General features: G+C 36.0%; 2 protein-coding genes and 1 long non-coding RNA gene across 6 annotated transcripts in view; 1 reads left to right on the top strand and 2 right to left on the bottom strand.

Moving 5' to 3' along the window:
• LOC136040961 (uncharacterized) overlaps positions 1–22,212 on the bottom strand; it is a 289,351-nt gene that overhangs the window by 79,810 nt on the left and 187,329 nt on the right. The window lies entirely within an intron of this gene.
• The window catches only part of LOC136040958 (V-type proton ATPase subunit E-like), a 98,275-nt gene that overhangs the window by 47,619 nt on the left and 28,444 nt on the right, over positions 1–22,212 (top strand). Inside the window, exon 5 of one of the 4 annotated variants that reach the window (XM_065725414.1) lies at positions 10,155–10,251. The exons of the other annotated variants lie outside the window; for them this stretch is intronic. Within the exon in view, the coding sequence (XP_065581486.1) occupies positions 10,155–10,251 (97 nt within the window). The remainder of the gene's footprint in view (positions 1–10,154; positions 10,252–22,212) is intronic. 4 annotated transcript variants of the gene reach the window in all.
• The window catches only part of LOC136040960 (neurofilament medium polypeptide-like), a 28,658-nt gene continuing 6,478 nt past the window's right edge, over positions 33–22,212 (bottom strand). Inside the window, exons 2-5 of the mRNA XM_065725417.1 lie at positions 13,785–13,999; positions 9,330–9,509; positions 3,783–3,892; positions 33–216 (exon numbers count right to left, since the gene is read on the bottom strand). Coding sequence (XP_065581489.1) covers positions 73–216; positions 3,783–3,892; positions 9,330–9,509; positions 13,785–13,999 — 649 coding nt within the window. The 3' untranslated portion in view covers positions 33–72. The remainder of the gene's footprint in view (positions 217–3,782; positions 3,893–9,329; positions 9,510–13,784; positions 14,000–22,212) is intronic.

Below are 22,212 nucleotides of genomic sequence, written 5' to 3'. Positions count from 1 at the left end.
CAAATGTTAAATCCTCCGATGGAACCACGAAAAATTCAAAGATATATATATTTATAAAACCAGCACAAAAACTCACATTTGGTTTTCATTATTATTTAAACCAACTTTAATTCTAACACAGGGAACTTCTGCATCCACATTTACCCTTTGTTGTCCTAAGCACCTTGCAAATGCGTCAATGATGGTGGCACAACAAGCGCCGAAACAACATCCCAACTGCAAGGAAAAGAAATATTTAACAATAATTTCTAAATAATAATCCCGTCCTAGATTTGAAACTGCTATTTTTTAATAACTGCTGTTTTTGAAAAAAAAAAAAAAAAAAAAATCGGTACTTGTATCATTTAGCCCCGACCTAACATTCATCATCTAAGTAGAACCTGTTTCTCTGACGCTTAGTCAATTATTATTATTAATAGAGAGAAGTTTATTAATATTAAATAGAAGAAAATACAAAATAGAATTCAAAATCGAATTACAATACACATAATTACCCTCGAAAGGCTCCATGGCCAGGGATATAAGGAGGATAAAAAAAATATTATACAAGCAATAAATTCAATATAGGTAATCAGATATAGCAGTTTACAGGCAAAATATTTATGGGGGATACAATATAAGCAACAACTAGAAGGAGAAAAAAAAAACAACAGAGAACATACCTGAGGCCTGGGAGCCAAGTGCAGAGAGGAAAACCACCACCATTAACAAAAGACAGAGGCCATCAACTCCTCAGAGAAAAAAAAATTAATCTATTTGATTCTTTATTAAATGATCCTTAAGAATCCTTTTAAAAGTCCCAAACGAGTGACATTTCTGCACTGAAGAAGGTAGTGAATTCCAGACCTGTTGAAAAGCTATGTGGGGATTGGAATCTGATCGAATAGTAGGGTTAGGCGGAATGTGGATATTATTTGAAGAACGAAGACTATATGGAGCTGAATCAGAAATAAACATAGGAGTTTTCCGAAGAGATTTTGGAAGATTGCCGTGAAGTTGATCAAAGACAAAATTAGCCAAAGAAATAATGTAAATAGACCGTAGACTTAAGAGCTGTGTTGGTGAAGAACGGTTGGTGTCCATAACCAAACGCCGTGCTTTAGTATAAATGACGGGAAGTGACCGCAGCGTAGACGGTAAAGTAGACATCCATACAATGGGGCTATAAGAAACATATGACTGGACAAGGCAGAAAAAAAAAAGTTTTAGAATAGATCCAGGAAATGTGTATCTAAGTGTTCGAATGATACCCAAACTCCGTAAGACCTAAACCCTAATCATGGCTACATGGTTTCTCAATGAAAGGTTCTCATCAAGTAGGATACCAAGAAACCGGACCACCCGATTCTCTGGTCTACACAAGGAGCCTTGTGACACCTGAAGGTGTGTAAGCTGAGGGAAAGCTACACCAATTCGAGAAAAAATAAGAAAATGTGATTTACCAACGTTCATGACCAAGCAATTGACATTAAACCATGACAACTCTCTAAAATATTGCCACAAGGTTAGACTTTATATTACACTCCGTCTTCCCAAGGGTCCCAAGAGTGGTATCATCCGCAAAAGCAACAAGAAAATCTTCATTAGAAGAAGGCAACATTGGCAACATGCATTAGATTATTATTCCATTTCTATAGCCATTTTATTAGGCAACATACCAGAGGCCTGGTGTTTTTTAAAGCCGAAATCAGATCATTAACATAAATCAAAAATATAATGGGACCAAGAACAGATCCCTGCAGGACGCCATAATATACTTCAGATGGGCTCCGGAAAAGCGGATCAATTGAAATAAGCCTTCCAGAAAGATATGAATCAAACCAAGAATAAGCGTTTGATCTTATACCAATATGTGATAGTTTCCAAAGAAGAATCCAATGAGTCAAGGAATCAAAAGCTTTATGAACATCCCAAAATGAAGCTGCCGGGATATGACCAGAATCTATTGCCGAATGAATGAAATTCGATAAAGCTGCGCCAGCATGCTCCATAGAGTAATTCGCTCGGAATCCAAACTGGAAATCATGCAAAAAATCCTCAAAAATTTTGCTGAAAACAGATAGGAGAGAAATTGGCCTAGAATTAGCAGGATCACTCCGAGAACCACCTTTATAGATCACTATAACCTTAGCTCCCTTGAGAGATTCAGGAAAAATACCTTTCTCGAAAGACAGATTGACGAGCTTAGTCAGTGGTGACAGAATAGCAGGCAGAATGGCACGGATAACCCTTGTAGGAATTTTGTCTGGTCCTGAAGAGGATGATCCTTTAAGAGCATTCACGAAACGAGCTACCTCAAATTCAGAAATAGAATTCAAGACCATCGACTTCAAACATGAGGGTCCAAGAAAGGCTCTGAAATCGCAACGAGAAGTTGCAGAGCTTGCAGAGGAAGCAGTTACCTTTCCTATATTGGCAAAATAAAAGGTAAGCTCTAGCTGAACATCTACATCTCCTTGGATGGTTTTACCATCGATTTTCAACATTGATTCTAAGAACTGAGTCTAAGAACTGAATTACTTAAATACCATGTCTTCCTTACATCCTTCCCACATTCTGAAAATTTCTTATGATAATACTGAGACTTTGCCTTCCGAGACAGAGAATTAAATATATTCCTATAGGCCTTGTATCGTTCGTGATGAGCTAAAGATGGTGAAGCCTTGTAAAGTTTCCACAAATAATTTTTCCTATTCCAGCTTTTATGGAGACCTGGAGTCATCCATGGATTCAGTGGTGCTATCCTTTTCGAAGTATGGGGCGCTGGACCCCGATTGCAAATTTCCAGGATTCCTTCTGTAACTAAATCATAAAAGGAATCAAAAGAGTGGTTAAAATCTGAATCAGAAACCAAACTAACCCATGGTACATCAGCCAGACGAGAATTAAGTAGTCTTAGCTCAGTATCACCATAACGGAAAAATGGGAGATTAGATGGTGATGCTATACGCTGCGCTTGATCAGCACTCTTATATCGGGAAATAGTGCGAAAATGATCAGAAATATCACTAACCAGCATCAAATTATCTAAAACATCTAGTGACGAAAAAATATTATCGATAAGAGACGCTTGTGTTTCTGTAACTTGGGTTGGTATAGAAACTGAAGGTAGAGTTCCACAAGGGAGTATCATTGACAAAAAATCAATAGTTGAAGCAGAATTTTGATCCAGCAGGTAAAAATCACCCATAAGGATTAGTTCATAGGGATGTTTTTGGACTGAGTCCAAAACTTCTTCCAGAGTTTTCAAAAACCTAGGAATAGATCCACTTGGGGACCTATAAACCAAACCCACAACTAAATACTTACGCATTGATTTAATCTCAATAAATAGGGATTCAAAGATTCCTTCCTCATTTCTGCTCAAATCATTTCGGACATTACATGCAAGACGATCAGCAATATAAAGCATAAGGCCACCTCTCGCCATCTGTTTCCTATTCAGCCTCTCCATCCTATATCCTGGAATATATAGAAGAATATCCTTTTTTGAATCCAGGAGTTTCACATAATCCTATAACATCAGGAGTTCCATCACTAACGATCCGTTTCAGCTCATCAAAAGACGAGCAGAGTCCCTGAATGTTCAGATGAAACACAGAGAAAATCTCTTTTTTTCTTCTTTTTTAAATCTTCTTTTTTCTTTTTATATATAAATCAGAGAGAAATATTTGTTCACGCTAAAAGATTTGAACTAACGATGAATTAAGAAGTTAAACATTTACAGCAAGTCTATTATATTAAGCAAACGTAAACAATTCATTAAGTAAACAATTACTTACCCTTTCGTACCATGCAGGTTGAGCATTCTCCACTGAGGGCCGGGGGAAGATGCAGCTTCCCCCGCATGTTCCTTGGCATGGAGTTGCATGAAAATCGTTTGTAAATGAATCTAAAACAAACAATTTTTACTAGGGGAAAAACAAGAGCTAAGAGCTCATATGGCACTTGTGAGATGCAAGAAGAACTAAAAGCCAAGAGCTCATATGGTATGAGCTCTAACAAAATTCTAAGAATCAATAGATTGATTTAAAGAGAAAAATCAGAGGCTTAATGCCGGTCAGGATTTAAAATAAGAGCTCTGTTTCACGATGTCCTTCTAAATATTCAAATTCATTAAGATCCGATCACCCACTCGTAAGTTATAAACACCACATTATTTCTAATTTTTCCTCTCCCTTTATCCCCCCAGATGGTCGAATCTGGGGAAACGACTTTATCAAGTCAATTTGTGCAGCTACCTTACATGCCTACCAATTTTCATCGTCCTAGCACGTCCAGAAGCACCAAACTCGCCAAATCACTGAACCCGTCCCCCCAACTCCCCCAAATAGGGCGAATCCAGTACCGTTACGTCAATCACGTATTAAGGACATTTGCTTATTCTATCCACCAAGCTTCATCCCCCTTCCTCCACTCCAAGTGTTTTCCAAAATTTCCCCCTCCAACTCCCCCCCCCCAATGTCGAAAGATCTGGTCGGGATTTGAAATAAGAGCTCTGAGACATGAATTCCTTCTAAATATCAAATTTCATTAAGATCCGATCACCTATTCGTAAGATAAAAATACCCCAATTTTCACGTTTGCTAATAATTCCGGTTTCCCCTCCAACTCCCCCCAATGTCACAGGATCTGGTCGGAAAATTAGAGCTTCAAAGCAAAAGTATTTTATTTTCATTATATTTTGGTGTAATTCATTAGGATTAACCTAACTTCACTTTTTGAGTGTGGCCACTGTATATAATAAGTACCGTAAACTTATGAACAAGGTCAATTATTGGCATCCTTGTCACATTACCCTCCTCCCAAGATTTTTTTTCTGATTCCACATTTAAATTGACACTCCTACGATAAAATCAAACAAAAACCAGCATGTCTCAAAAGAGATATTTTTTAATATATAATTATATACTCGTCTTCCAAAACAAAGGTTTCAATAGATAAAGAGAAAGTCCATAAAAAATCCCTGCCCGCAGTAAGTAAAATGAAAATTACATATAATCAAAATCTACATGAGGAGCAGGGTTTTGAGATTGGGGCATATCCCCTCTCAGTGCATTTTTATCTCTTGATTCAAAATAGCGTCTTTTTTTCTTTTTTTTTAAGTGTTTCCATTAGACAAAAAAAAAACAAAAAAAAAAAAAAAAACAAACAGCGAAACCATCCCTTTAGATTTAATATAAATATATGTTAATCTCTGATACCTTATATTCTAATGCATTGACGCCTCTGCATGAAAATAATAGATATCAAGCATGTTTAAAAAACACTACATATATAAGTTCCCTATAGCTTCCGATTTGGCTGTTTTAAACTTTTTTTGAAATGTCAAAAGGAGTTTTTTTTTGTACTTGTTAAGCACAGCGACAAAACTCAAGTAGTTTGATCTCAAGATGGTCCGTATAGCTCCCGATTTGGTTCCATGTGTTGAACTAAATAATGAAGTTTTGAATGAGGCTACTATTATTCAAATCTCGTAATTTTCATTTTTCACATAAAACCATTTTGCTAAACTCAGTTAAATAAGTTTGTCAAATGAGGCTAGTTGTTAATGGGCTATAAAAAAAATTTATTCCCCAATTTTTTCATTTTACTTCTTTGTTCTTACCAGTATTTTAACATTGGAGGAAAATTTAAGACAAAAAGCATATAAGTTCTTCATATTGAGCAACTGTAGTTTCTTCCTTTGAGTAATGAGAATCTTTGTACTAGTGCCGTTTCTACAGCATCTACAACTAAATTCTAGACAAGGGATGTCCAGCCCCGGGCTTCCACTTCGAAATTGTCAAAAACATATTATCATTGCCAAAAAAGATGAGAACGTTGAAACTTGAAAAACATGAGATTTTGCATGAAAATTTTCTTTTGTTTATATTTTGAATTCAGAAACCCATATTTGGCAGCAGATCACTATATCACTCATGTCTATTTAAACTCAGCTTTCAACTAATTGGCACGTATTCTGCGCTTCTAGTAGTGTCTGGTTTTTACTCACTGGGGTTTGGTGCTGGTTTGGTGTTGCACCTACAAGGGAGATTCTTGTTCCCATCTATTTACCACATCCCACTTACTTCTTACTAGAACCTGACTCCTGAACAAGTTTTGGGGAGTCTACAATGATGAGGAAAAACTAGCCACTGAGCCCGAAAATGGGTTAAAGAAGTCACCAGCGAAAAAAAAAACAACATATATATAAAAACAAAAGAATATCCTCAGTTAAAACAGCTAATATCAACTTCCAACTAAGATAATAAAAATAAATCATCCGATTAAGGTGTCATAATAGGCATTCCCCTGCATTCTTCAGAAGTTGCACTGGCTTTTACCATTTTAAGTCTCTTCCGCAAATGAGGATTATCCACCGCTGATGGTCCAACCCAGTTGAAGCCACTCTGAGATTGCAGACCTGCACCTAAAGATTCAGATGACAGAGAGTTTCTATTGTCTGTCTTGATTTTTTTTAGACAGCTGAACAACCTTTCCACCACAACATTTGAAAACGGAAGCGAAAGAAGAAACATCACTACCTTCTGAAAGTTCTTAAATCTCACTGACCCATAGGCGTTTTCATTGACAAAATTTTCCGCCAGAAAAGCAAAGGACTTTCTAGTAGCTTAAACGGAATTTCTAGTGTACTGATGTTCTTCCACTCACTCTTTATTCTCTTCTTGTCCCAGTCTGGACTGCTGTAAAAATGGAAGAACGGTAGTAGGGTAGGTGGTTCCATGTTTGCAGCCTTACATGGTTCAAGCATGACCAGGTGCTTAAGTATAGGTGCTGAAAAATCGAATCTAATCTGCATTTGATTAATAAACACCTGGTAGAACTCCCTTGCTGTTCTGAGAACAATTTGGACATTAGCGTTCTCGTATGTGAGGTTCCTTTCTTCGACATACTCTCGAAGAATTGTAGCTGCCTCAAAGCCAATATAGATATCCTTAATTGGCAAGTATCCAATTTCAGTGCTTACATCCAAACACATTATATCAGATCACTTGATATGATTGGATAACATGAAATAAGAAGCGAAAGTACGAAGCAACCCTTCCGTTTCCATTTTGAGTTTGAATATAAGAGGCTCTTCGGTCTGGAAGGTCTTATTATATTTTGATGTGATTTTTGGAATATACGGAAGATAGATAATATTTGAGGGCTTATCAGTAGTCTCGCATTGTGACATATCTTCGATTTTAAGGGAATGTCTTTTTTGTCGACGGCTAATTATATTATTGACAAAAGGAATGGGGTATCCATTACCAAAAAGAATATATCTGATAAAATTTAGTTTTGCATTTATATATAAATCGGAGCAAATTTTCAGGACACGATCAATGAGAGAGGTTACAACTGCTCTTTTAACTCGTGGGGTGTGATTTGAATTAAAATGAAGATATCTATTGTTCTGTTTTGGCTTTCGATAGATAGTAAAATCCAGTTTATCAGTATCACGAATAATTAGCAAATCTAAAAACGGTATTTTATTTTCGATTTTCAATTTCAACTTCTAAAACTTAATTAATTCACTTAATTAATTTCCACTATCTTCAAAAACATTTTCCTATTGCTTTTACTTTGTGTTTGTTTGTTATAGAAAGGCAGTGTGGTCTTCGTCGCTATTTTTTATTTTAAACATTATATACAAGGATTATCCTTATTTGTTTGTAACATCTTATCTCATTTGTAGGAATTTACTTATAATTATAATATCTGAATTATTTTTTACCGTCAAATCCAGTGGGACGCCAGAATTTGCACGATTTCAGATTTCAAATGTAGTTGATGTAACTGCACAGTTTTTGTCAATCGACCTTGTGTCTTCGGCTTGACCCTTTTTGTATTGTGTGTTGTGCAGAAGTTGAAATAAAAATATTGAATTTGGAACCGTGTACCCTGCTTGCCAGTGTTGCCGCACCATTTGCCAGCTTAAGCCCGCTTATGCGGTAATCTTTTAGTCAGCCGGGATTTCAGAGCAGTGCTTCCACTCTTTTTTCTGAAAATCAGTGACGACTCCAAAGAGTTCAGGAGATTATCGGGAGGGTTTTTTTAAGTCAGGAAAAAAATCAGGAGGTTTTAAACAGCTTCTTTGTCTTACATACCAGTTGTATAATACCACCAATACAACTTGTATTGGCGGTAAAAGACAGAACAGCTTTATTTACAAGTCAGTTTGATCGGGTTCTGGATGCATCGATCTGTCCATTCTAGCCGTTTTTTGCGATTTCCTGTTTCCCCAAAACAGAACAAAATAACACACTTAGAAAAGTAAAATAAAACACTTTTAATACACTTGAACACAGTGACATAAAATTTAAACATATCAGCACTTTGAAAACAGATTTGTCTCTTTGAAAACAGATTTGGTATGGCTGGCTTTGGCACATAACTTAAAAGCCATCCTCCTATATTGTGAAGCTGATTTTACCGGCACTCGAAATCGTTATTTTGATATAGACTAGGCTATTAGTCTCGCAAATACCGAATATCTATAAGATCCGTAAGAATAGTGTATTCGAATTTGTACTATAGAATTCTTGAACTGGCAACAGGCTAAGAACTGGTTTAAGTTAAAACATGTTATTTTGGTAAAGAAACAGATAATATTAAGTGTCAAAGCCGCCTACCCCGTAGGAGAGGTCAGTGGTCTACTTCTTGGGGTGCACACGTGCAGGAATGTATAACTGTCCAGTTTCAGTAAACTTAGTACTTACCCTTGAAAAAAATCCTTTCGCGTAAGGTAAAGAACGTCCTTATTGTACACAAATTATCCAGTGAATCTGATCTGATCAGATGAAGTTATAAACTGAGAATTAAATCAAATCAACCCTTTTTTGAAAACAACAATAGTGAGTCACGGGACAAGCTGCCGACAGTCATTAATTAACATTCGCGGAAATGAAATTCCCTACGGTGACATATTTTGCAGTTTGCCAGAAAATTACAAAAGATCATAAACGTCAAGTTGGACAGAGCTCAAATCAACAGAAATTGGGAGATTATATCGAATGACGGTAAATATGAGAAAAAAAACCTGAATATCTAAACACATGAGAAAACCTCTGAAAACATGAGAAAAACTTGAGAACATGAGACAATTTTTTTTTCGCATGAGAAATCTTCCGAAAACATGATATCTCATGGGAAAACATGAGAAGTGGAAGCCCTGGTCCAGCCTGCTGACCACCTGACATTTTTGTGCGACCCGTCGGAAATGTTTGTGTAGCCCACTAGTCATTCACAAGGTTCTTAAGTTCAAAGTTTACGTATTTTTGCCTAATTTGTATACCTAGCCCAATTGAGAGAGAGAAAAAATATATAATTGAATTATTTACCTGCATGCGGCGGTGGGATTTTTCCTGAATCCCAAAGCGGTGGCGGTGGGATTTTTTCTGAATCACAAAACGGTGGCGGTGGGATACCTGAATCCCAAAGTTCTGGCGGTGGATACATTCCTGAATCCAAAAGGCTTTTTTTCAATTTCATAAGGTGTCGCTTCTTCGCTACCACATGATCTAAAAGCAAAGCAATAGTAATAACAAAATAACTAATGCCAAATAAACAAATCATACACATTTACCAAACATATATTTCATAATATAATTTACAAATTTTTCAGCGCTACTTCCCAAAAAAATTGAATTTTTTACAAAAATTATCTTAGAAATTCACTCTTAAAAACCGCGATTTTTAAGATTTTTTGTTTATTTGTTTCAAAACCATTAAGTTTTTTAGACAGTACAACGTTTTTGTCAGTATGCTACTTTGATTTGTGCAAACAAACAAGCCAACGAACTAGTTAAATTTTGTCCGCAAAACTCACACATTAACAATATTTTTATTCCCAAAAGACAACTACACGTTAAAGAAAAGCTATATCTTGTTAAACTGTTAGCTACGCATAGTTTGAACTCCCTCACGCTTCTTTTTCTTTTCTTCTTTTTATTAGGCACCAGTTACAACTAAATATTATAACTTAAAAAAAAATTATTTTAAATAAACTTAATGAATGCGGATACTTTCTTAGTGGGTTGGACCATAATGGTATTGAATGGCATCAATGGCTTTTTTCAGCTTCTCATTAGCTTCTTGAAGAAGTATTTCTGCTACTTGTCTCTTCTTCTTTTCAACTGATTTCTTCTCAATCAAATCCTTTCCAGGTGTTCAATGGTCTTCTTCTCAGATAGCATCCTCTTTTTTCCCTCTTCTTCTTCTTTTATTTTGGACTCCTCTTCCGTCGGTACAGTCAGCTTCCAGGTACAGTTTATAGATTTGGCTTGCAATTTGCCCCAAATTCAGCAGCTCTCTGGTAATATTTTGCAGTTGTGTTTTGTTTTTAAAACCCCTTCTGAGTTTTATGTTAAGTTGTTTTTTATGGCACTTGGTATTGACCAAGTGACATATAGAAATCGCAAATTCTGTCGGTCTGGGGTGACCAAATTAAATTAGAAATAGTCGTTTTCCCGATTTGACCATCTGGGGGGGGGGGGGGAAAGTGCGGGGCCGGTTAATTCGGAAAAAATAGAAAAAACGAATTATTTTTAACTTACGAACGGTTGGTCAGATCTTAATGAAATTTGATGTTTGGAAGGATATTGTCTCTCAGAGCTGTTATTTTGAATCCTGACCGGATCTGATGACATTGGGGGGAGTTGGGAGGGGGAAACCTAAAATCTTGGAAAACACTTAGAGTGGAGGGATCAGGATGAAACTTGGTGGGAAAAATAAGCACAAGTCCTAGATACATGATTGACATAACCGGAACGGATCCGCTCTCTTTGGGGTAGTTGAGAGGAGGGGGGGGGGGTAATTCTGAAAATTAGAAACAATGAGGTATTTTTAACTTACGAATGGGTGATTGGATCTCAATGAAATTTGATATTTAGAAGGATATCTTGTCTCAAAGCTCTCATTTTAAATCCCGACCGGATCTGGTGGTATTGGGGGGAGCCTAAAATCATGGAAAACGCTTAGATTGGAGGGATCGGGATGAAGCTTGGTGGGAAAAATAAGCAGAAGTCTTAGATACGTGATTGACATAATTGGAACGGATCCGCTCTATTGGGGGGGGGGGTAATTCTGAAAAATTAGAAAAATGACGTGTTTTTAACATACAAAGGAGTGATCGGATCTTCATGAAACTTCATATTTAGAAGGACCTCGTAACTCAGATCTCTTATTTTAAATCTCAACCGGATCCAGCGTCATTGGGGAGGGGCAGTTGGGGGGACCGGGAATCTTAGAATATACTTAAAGCGGAGAGATCAGGATGCAACTGAGTGGGAAGAAAATAAAACCTATGTAAGATACGTGACTGACATAACCGGACCCGATCTGCTCTCTTTGGTGGAGTTGGGGGGGGGAATTCTTTTTTTACAAATTGTGATGAAAATGAAATAATTATGAGAATGAAATTGCAATCTTGTGGAGTAGATGAAGTATCGTTAAAAGTTGTTAAAGCAACAAAAACAATTCCTATTTTGACTCATCTGATTAATTTATCACTTGAAGAGGGAACTTTTTCAGAAAGACTTAAAATATCCCGAGTGCTACCCCTTCACAAAGGGAAGTAAAATAAATGACCCGAGTAATTACCGACCCATTTCTATTTTACCTTTATTTTCGAAGATTTATGAGAAAGTGGTCCATAAAAGAATGTATCATTACCTCCAGGAGCAGAATCTTCTTTGTGACACCCAATTTGGCTTCTGCAAAGGACTTTCTATGGACCTTGCAATTCTGAAATTGGTTGACTGGGTGAATGATGCATTTGATAAAGGCCTAATAATGTCTAAAAGCTTTACTTTTAGACATTAAAAAGGCATTTGACACTGTTGATCATGATAAATTACTAAAAATTCTTGAATTAATTGGCGTACGTTATGTCGCTTTCAAATGGCTTCGTTTGTATTTTATTAATAGAGCCCAAGTTGTACAAAATGCAAATACAACATCAGAGCGCCATCTTTTATCGTGCGGAGTGACACACGGTTCAATAATGGGACCACTTCTTTTTCTCATTTATATTGACCATGTAAAATATTATTTATTTGAAGCTAATATCATAATATTTGCAGATGACACACTTCTTTTTGTTGCATGTGAAAATCTACCTGCTTTATTTAAAAAATGGAAATTGCTGTGACTGAATTTGTATCGTGGGCTGACTCTAAGTATTTAACACTAAATTATGGCAAGACAAATCATATTTTATTTTCTAGAATCGTATCGGCCCAAACAGACCTCAAATTAAAAGTAAAAAAAAAATATTATAAATAGAGTAAAAACCTGTAGATATCTTGGATTTATTATTGACGAGATTATTTCGTGGAAAGAACATGCCAAATTATTTGGTAACAAACTTTCAAGGTCCCTTGGCGTTATCCGCCGTCTTAAATTCCGTCTCCCTAAAAAAAAATCCTGAAAATGATTTTATCATTCTATTTTTCCTCCCCATTTGTCTTATAGATGCTCTGTATGGGTAAGTAACTTCATCTCATGTCATAAGAGAACCCGGATCATCCAAAATAAGGTCATTGAAATTATATCACCTCTTCAGCATTCAGATAACATTAACCTCCATTTTAAACTTACTAAATATTTGATGTGTCAAAGACTAGGGATTTTCAGATCGTAACTCTTTGTTTAATATTTTAACAACCTCCTTCCATCATCATTTGAAAATTTATTCACTTTAAATCAAGAATTGCATACTTACAAAACGCGAAACTCATGTGACATTGTCAACAAGACACCGTCAACAAAAAGAGCTTCTTTTTTAATTGGATTTTTTGCACCAGCTATTTGGAATTTAATCCCCTTAGAAATCCGGAACTCAAATAACCTTATTACCTTCAAGCGAGCAGTGAAGGGTCATTACAGAAATACTGTTTAGACTTGAATATCGTGCAATCCTCCTCTTTTCGGTCTTTATCTTCTTTTTTTCTCTTCACCCCCCCCCCCTCTTTTTGATAAATCTAGTCAATTCGTTTTTTCTGTTAGTTGATTGTTTAATTATTCTTTAGTTAAGTTTCTGCCCTAGCCAAGCACTTTTTGTGCTTTCCTGGCAGATTATGTATAGTAGTTATGTGTTTTTTTTTTGTTTAAATATATATGATTGAATTGAAAAAAAAATTGAATTGAATTGAAGGGCTATGGCGAGAAAAGGTGTATTTCCCTGCATTATTTGAAAAACGATCAAAAATAAATTAAAAAAACAACAACTGATTTTTCAGCTAAATGTAATCAGCAACATTAAAACAAATAAAAATTATCCCGTATATAAGGGTGGATCTCCTTACTCGGTACCTCGCTACATTAACTCTTGTGTGTCAATTATTTAAAAACAATACCTGAAACACATGAGCAGGTTAATAAGAGTCTTGAAATACAAAATAGACTTTGGCGTGAAGAGCGAGGTGTAATGTTCATTCAGGAAATGGAAGTCTTTTTCATTTTATTCAAAATTGGAAAAAAGGTGCAAAATACTCTTTAATTACAAATTTTGTTATTTATTTTTGCCAAACTCTAAAATTAAACTGAGCAAAAATGTTATTAGAAATGTTGAAAGCAATAACATCAATATATCGTTCAATCAAATTATCGCCCTATGCTATTCTACACCCATATCCAAAGGAAAGTACAGAATCATCCCCATTTTCATGTTTCTGTACCATATAACTTTTTTCTGAATTAATCAATTCTCATTTTCATATAATGGGCTTGGATTGTATCTTAAACCAAGCGTAAATATCTGAAGAGCAATTTATATATCATTTTCCAAAATAAACCTGTTCTTTCCGCTTGAATATCCTCCTCCTCCTCTTCTGCCTCCTCCTCCCCATCTTCCTGTTCCCCATCTTCCTCCTCATCTTCTGTCTCCTCCTCCCCTTCTGCCTCCTCTTCCTCCTCTTCCTCTTCTACCAACTCCTCCTCTTCTGCCTCCTCCTCATCTTCTACCTCCTCTTCCTCTTCTGCCACCTCCTCCTCCTCTTTTTCACTTAGCCTGCGAATTAAAAACATGCATCAGCTAATAAAGTTTAATCAATATAATGCAGTTCTACACATTCCTAGACATTCAAGGTCTACCTTGAATGTCTAGAACTAATGGAATAATGCAGTCCTTCGACGACCTGATGCTATGGCAGTAATGAATACCGTCTTAAGATTAAGATTGTTCATACCCATATTCAAAAAGCGAAGAAATCGAGTAGCTTTTAAAAACTTTAGGACACGACCCAGATCCCAGGCAGGAACTTGGCATGAATTGCCTGATTGCCTCTTACTAGGTTGCTAGCTACTGCTACAACCCAGATAATTCAGAGGATGGGGAATCAAATTTAGCCCAATATGTGCATGGCTTGTTACTAGTTTTCAGCCATCTCTATAGCCATGATACCAATAAAATTTAAATAATTCCCATTTATAATTAATCAGACTGATCCCTTTCTATGATTATTTTAGTGTACTTTATAATCATGTCTTTTATGTAACTTATGTTCTATAAATCTGTCATGGTACAATATGTAAATTTTTACATATATTGAATTTAAAGTTAAAATTTAAAAAATAAACTCGTTTTAGTTACCTCCTAGCTAAAATAATGAAAATAATATGACTGAACCACAGGGTTCAGTTCCTTTAGGCTTGAATTTGTTCTTAACTATAATCCTAGCTACAATAATCATTGGAGATGTCAGGATGCCAAAGAGGACAAGCGTATTCAAGGGTAGGACGTACAAAAGAGAGAAAAATCCTCAAACAGTACGATTTAGGACATTTAAATCTGTTAAGGAGTTTGAGTAGAGTTTATTAAGCAATTTATTAGAAAGAAATTTATTAAAGAGTTTCTAATAGCCAACTGGTTGGCTAATCTATACATATGAAACTTTAAAAACTTTATTGATAGCTGACTAGTTAGCTATTTTAAACCAAAGTTTATAATAGTTTGCTGGATGTTAATAGCCAACTAGTTAGCTAATTTAATAGCGTATAGCTTAAAAAATTCGATTATTTGCAAACTAGTTGACTAATTCAGGCTGAAATTTAAATAGAGATGAGATCCAATAGCCAACAGGTTGGAAAATTTAAAGATTCTTGTATAGATGATTTCATCAATTTTAGCCATCAATAATGACTAATTGAGGATTTTTTCTTTATATATAAACTATGCTATTTTATATTAGCTGTATGATGGATAGTAGCATACCCATATCAGTGTTTTTATGGCACTTGGTATTAACCAAGTGACATATAGCAATCGCAAATCCTGTCGGTCTGTCTGTCTGTCTCTCGGTCCCGGTTTTGCTACTTTAGGCACTTCCAGGTAAGCTAGGACGATGAAATTTGGCAGGCGTATCAGGGACCCGACCAGATTAAATTAGAAATAGTCGTTTTCCCGATTTGACCATCCATTTCTAGTGTAAACAATTTTTTTGCAGGAAAATGTCTTAAAATATTTATAATGCACGCCATAGGGTGCTATTTTCTAGCCATTGAGTGCCACAGAATGGGAATTACTATGGAACATTGCAATCTGCCAATGAAATGCAAGTTTCCGCTGTTCAAACAAAGACAAAGGTCATTTTTAACTTACAAAGTTATTTTTATTGGGAAAGAGGTTGAAAAACCCTTAGGCGTGATAATGTGTACCAGAGGGCCGTTTTCCCGATTTGACCATTTGGGGTGGGGAATGGGGGGCCGGTTAATTCAGAAAAATAGAAAAAATTAGGCATTTTTAACTTACGAACGGGTGATCGGATCTCAATGAAATTTGATATTTAGAAGGATATCGTGTCTCAAAGCTCTCATATTAAATCCCGACCGGATCTGGTGACATTGGGGGGAATTTGGAGGGGTGGAAACCTAAAATCATGGAACACGCTTAGATTGGAGGGATCGGGATGAAACTTGGTGGGAAAAATAAGCAGAAGTCTTAGATACGTGACTGACATAATTAGAACGGATCCGCTCTATTGGGGGGGGGGGGGGGTAATTCTGAAAAATTAGAAAAAAATGACGTATTTTTAACTTACGAAGGAGTGATCGGATCTTCATGAAACTCCATATTTAGAAGAATCTCGTAACTCAGATCTCTTATTTTAAATCTCAACCGGATCTAGTGTCATTGGGGGGGCAGTTGGGGGGACCGGAAATCTTAGAAAATACTTGAAGCGGAGAGATCAGGATGGAACTGGATAGGAAGAATAAAAACCTGTCTAAGATACGTGACTGCCATAACCGGACCGGATCTGTTCTCTTTGGTGGAGTTGGGGGGGGGGGGGTAGTTCGGAAAAATGAGGTATTTGTAACTTACGAACGGGTGACCAGTTCTTAATGAAATTTGATATTTAGAAGGATCTTGTGCTTTAAAGATCTAATTTTGAATTCCGACCAGATCCTGTGACATTGGGGGGAGTTAGAGGGGAAAACCGGAATTCTTGGAAAACGTGAAAAATTGGGGTGTTTTATCTTACGAATAGGTTATCGGATCTTAATGAAACGTGATGTCATACAGTTCGTGGTAACGAACTGTAGTAAGGAGCGACCCGGCTCAATAGTAACCAAAATTCTAAAAAAATGAATGTTGATACCAATAGTTACATCAAAATAATTGCAATTTAATGCTGATTTTAAATATATAAGTTTCATCAAGATTAGTCTTACCCATCAAAAGTTACAAGCCTGAGAAAATTTGCCTCATTTTAGAAAATAGGGGAAAACACCCCCTAAAAGTCATATGGTCTTAACGAAAATCACACCATCAGATTCAGCGTATCAGAGCCATATTGTAGAAGTTTCAAGCCTCTATCTACAAAAATGTGGAATTTCGCATCTTTTGCCAGAAGACAAATCACGGATGCGTGTTTATTTGTTTTTGTGTTGTTGTTTTTTTTTCCCAGGGGTGATCGTATCGACTCAGTGGTCCTAGAATGTCGCGAAAGGGCTTCTTCTAACGAAAATTAAAAGTTCTAGTGCCCTTTGTAAGTGACCAAAAAATTGGAGGACACCTAGGCCCCCTCCAACGCTCATTTTTCCCCAGAGTCACCGGATCAAAATTCTGAGATAGCCATTTTATTCACCATAGTCGAAAAACCTAATAACTATTTCTTTGGGGACGACTTACTCCTCCACAGTCCCCGTGGGGGGGGGGGCTGTAAGTTACAAACTTTGACCTGTGTTTACATATAGTAATCGTCACTGGGAAGTGTACAGACGTTTTCAGGGGTATTTTTTTTTGGTTTGGGTGGGAGAGTTGAGGGGGGGTTACGTGGAAGGATCTTTCCATGGAGGAACTTCTCATGGAAGAAGAGACTTTAAATGGAGGGGGCGCAAGATTTTCTAGCATTATTAAAAAAAGATTGAATAAATAAATATCAAAAGTTTTTATTTACTGAAAGTGAGAAGCAGCATTAAAACTTAAAACGAACAGAAATTATTACGCATATGAGGGGTTTACCTCCTCGTAATACCTCGCTCTTTACGCCCCTCATATACGCAATAAAAACAATGAATATAGAAGTTTGCTACGTAATTTTACTTATGAAAACGTTCGTAAAAAATTATAAGTTATAGTTGCCTTTTTAAGAAATCAAAAATTGGAGGGCAACTAGGCCTCCTCTCTCGCTCCTTTTTTCTCAAAATCGTCTGATTAAAACTATGAAAAAGCCATCTAGCCCCAAAAAATTAATATGCAAATTTCGTTTTAATTATTTATTCGCGAATAATTATTTAATTATTCGTTTTAATTATTTATTTGTTTTAATGCGTTTAGGAGGAAAAGCCTCTTTCATATACGGAGTAATTTCTGTTCGTTTTAAGTTTTAATATCGCTCCTTAAAAAAGGAGCGACATAAAAAAACTTGTTTTTTTATTATTATATAGAAGGATCTTATGTCTCAGGTGCTCCATTTTTGACTCGAATTGGATTCGGGGACATAGGGGGTTGCAGGAGGGAAACAGAAATCTTGGAAAACGCTTAGAGAGGAGGGATCGGGATAAAACTTGATGGGAAGAATAAGCACAAGTTCTAGATACGTGATTGACATAATTGGAATAGATCCGTTCTCTTTGGAAAAGCTGGGGGGGGGGGTATTAATTTGGAATAATTAGAAAAATTGAGGCATTTTTACTTTAGAACGGGTGACCAGATGTTAATGAAATTTGATATTTAGAAGGAATTCATGTCTCAGAGCTCTTATTTCAAATCCTGACCAGATCTGTTGACATTGGAGGAAGTTGGAGGGGGAAATCATAAATCATGGTAAACGCTTGGAGTAGAGGAATCGGGAAGCTTGATGATAGAATAAGCAAATGTCCTTGATACGTGATTGACATAACCATACTGGATTTGCTCTCTTTGGGGAAGTTGGGGGAAGGGGCTCAGTGATTTGGCAAGTTTGGTGCTTCTGGACGTGCTAGGACGATGAAAATGGGTAGGCGTGTCAGGGAGCTGCACAAATTGACTTGATAAAGTTGTTTTCCCAGATTCGACCATATGGGGAGCTAAAGGGACAGGAAAAATTAGAAAAAATGAGGTATTTATAACTTACGAGTGGGTGATCGGATCTTAATGAATTTTGAAATTTAAACAGACATCGTGACTCAGAGCTCTTATTTAAATCCTAACAGGCATTAAGCCTCTGAACTTCCTTTTAAATCAATCTATTGATTCTTAGAATTTAGTTGGAGCTTATACCATATGAGCTCTTCTTGCCTCGTCACCCAGTGCCATAAGAGCTTTTAGCTCTTGTTTTTTCTCTAAATTTAGGCAATGTACTTGCAGATCATTGAAACATGATGAATTGGCATTAAGCAAAGTTGTGAAGCTGAAAGTGATTTTGTTGTACTTCATTTAAGCAGAAGATCTATTTTGCTTTCACTTTTATAATACAAATGTTTTTAGAGCTCATCAAAGAAGCGAAGATAGGTGCTACGAAATACCCTCCCTGGATATACTTTAGTCTGTAGGCTTTTCTCTTAAAGTTTCATTTTCCTAATCTAACTATTTTTCAAGATAGCAAAAAGTAGCTAAACAAGAGTTTTACCATAAGATTTTCTAATATAATCACAAATGTTGCTCTTGTCATGGATGATAGGCCATAACCAATAAACATGGTCACAATGTATCAAGGTTGGCTATTTAGTGGTTGACCATTTCTAGGGGGGAAATGTTGATAATAGTCTTTAAGTAGCCTACCGCTCTTCTGAAGTAAATATATTGACAAAATAAAATAGTTTGGCCACCATTAGATTTCTTAGCAGTGGTACAAATTGCTATGGGGTAGCTTAGTGTATACTATTGCCCTAGAGACCTTAGGCTAACCTCTCTCCAACTGAAATATAGTGTCTTCTGAAATATCAATTTCAGGTAGACCCACATAATTCAAGCACCTTAGAAACAGATCAGTCTTTTCAGTATGCTTTGCCTTAATGGTATCATATGGCTCAGTTTCACTTGACTTGGGAAAATTTGCTACAGCTTTGACTCTCTCCCAGAGATTTTGACAGAATTGTACCTCTGCTCCTTAGTCCGTTTTCTGCTCTTTCCATAAGTAAAGTTCTAGCTTAGCATATTGACTTTTTACTATCTTATAACTAGTTGAATTAAGTGAATAAATCACTGAGGAATGCACACAGAGCCTTAATGATCAGCTGGGAAGACACGTTGACGGACCCACCTCCACTACCTCCCTCCAGGGAGCAACAAGCTTTACGGATTCTTGTGTTTTAAAAGCATGTACAATATGTCTTCTGCTGACATGAGACACAAGATTTTTTTTTGCCACATATCTTTGCTCAATCCCAATTTATAATGTTTCAAAGGTCTATAGTTCTTAAATTAGGGAAAAACCGTTGATAAATACTTAAAATTCCACTGAATTGGCTTAGCAGGAAAAGTATTTTCAAAAACTAAACCCAATGTAAAAGAGATTGAAACCTTAAAATTCAGTTTAGATATGTTTTGTAAGAATTCATGTATATACAAACTTGTCATGTAGGCCTGTGTAATCTTCTATGTCCTAGAAATTAAAAAAAATGGAATCCTTCCCAGTGAATATTTTTGGCCCTGGTTTCATTCTCAAAAGTTTTGCAATCCTAATTGAACCACTTTCTAAGATAACAAATACCCCCCTAAGCTAGGCTTTTACCCTTTCCAAATATCATGGTTGCTATTCTGACAATGTATACCACCCTGCCCCCCTGATGGTACCAGATATATTCCTAAAGTATTTAAAAAACTAATTAAAAATACTAAAACATTAAAATTCTAACTTTATAATGTACAGCATGTTTCCATTAATTCAATTATCATGTTTCCTCCCATTGGTACCCACTCTCCAAAACTGTTTCAAATAATGTTTTGGGAATGTTTGCACTCAGTCTCAGACAAAGATTTATTCTAGACTACAGAAATCTAGCAAAAGATCTAGCAAAATATATACGATGTATGACTAGTTAGATTAATAGATACTTTTATTATTCAATCCCTATTAAAGCATGGTTGAGACAACAGACTTGCTACATGTCCCTGTAAACAAGATCCAGCAACTGAAATGTTGATTTGATGTCCTATGGGGCAAAAATCTTTCTGGAGGATCTTAATCCTTTATCTATACTGTTTGGACCATCAGAAGGGAAAGGGAAGGCGCATTGTCAGAGTAATAACCATTTTATTTAAAAAAATACGAAGCAAATAAAAATCTATTAGTACTACTTTTATTTTTAGTAAGATGTTCCCTCCTGCATAATGGTACTCCTAGACATCAAAATGTAAATAAGGTACAAATAGTATCATTTGCTTTAATTTAATAAAAAAAGAAAGTTTTTTCAATTGAAAGTAAGGAGCAACATTAAAACCTGAACAAACAGAAATCATTCGATGTATAAGAGGGACTGTTGCTTCCCCAATATCTTGCTCTTAATGCTTAGATTTTTATGACTTAAAAAAGCTTCTTATTTTGACTAAACATAAGTCAATGTTTCAAGATTTGTTCTTGAAGAATTGGCACAAAGAAAACAAATTTTAGTATAAAGTGTGAGGGATTGAAGAGGGAGCAAACCCCCTCAAATGTGGAACAATTTCTGTTTGTTGACAGTTTTAGGGTTGCTCCTAACTTTCAGTTGAAATTGTTTTTATTGAATTTCTGATTGGTTTTATAATGATGCCAAGAAATACACCCCCTCCACACACATAAGAAACTCCACGAAAAATTTCTTTTGCATAAAATACCCCCCAGACAATTCCATCTTTGCTGAAAATCCGTCTTAGAAATTTGCCTGCAGACAATAAACCCTAGAAAATTCTCCTTAACCTACTATCACTTGAAAATGACTCATTTTTACTTAATTTCTGATCTTTTTTTCAAATCATGCTGATAATCCCTACTCCGTGGAAAATGTTCACCAGAAATTCACCTCCCCCAATGGAAAGTTCTCTATTGGAAATTTCTTCAGCAGAAAATTACCCAGAATTCTAACCAGAGTTCCCGCAAAAACATCTCCACATGTAAAACTGAGTTGCCAAAGAGAAAATAAGACAAATAAAACACATTTTATATAGGAATTTTGGCAAATTCCCCCACGTAAAATTTCCCCTGGAAAGCTTACCTCTAGAAACTTCCCTCTCCATAGACTTTTCATTAGAATTGAAAAAAAGACCAAATGAGACATGAAATGAATCGATTTTTAAATTAAGTTGTTATTTAAAATAAGGAGCTAAAGAATGTTTACATCTTCAAAATATGTACACATAACCATCAATTTCAGATAGGGGGGGGGGGGGTCATTGGTTGTGATTTCTTTTTGATAAGGGAGCATCTTGAAATTCAAATGAAGTATTTTCAGGCCACAGTTTTTCCATTTGTTTGAGTGGGGGATTTTATGACACATATCTTGTTGGGTAAAGTTCGATCCCCTTCTTTGTGTGCTGGTATATATCTTAACCTGTTAATACATGAATGGTCTCAAATTAAGTTTTGAAAGTTGTTTGTGTATTTTTAATGAATGAGAACTGAAAACCAAAGACAAGGAATTTTTAGTGGTCAGTAGTGGTTTTAATATTCGGTATTAAAATAGTCATCTTCTTATGTTTATGAGGTATGTGGATCAGTATGATGTCCATTCACCTCTTAGACATTACAGGAAAAACTCCACTGATTATTGAAAGCTTCTGGCAATATTCCTAGAAAAAAATCTGCCGGTTGACAACAAGCAACG

This window comes from Artemia franciscana, chromosome 21, assembly GCF_032884065.1.
Source record: "Artemia franciscana chromosome 21, ASM3288406v1, whole genome shotgun sequence".
Taxonomy (NCBI): Eukaryota; Metazoa; Arthropoda; class Branchiopoda; order Anostraca; family Artemiidae; genus Artemia; species Artemia franciscana.
This window is presented reverse-complemented; position numbering and strand designations above follow the sequence as displayed.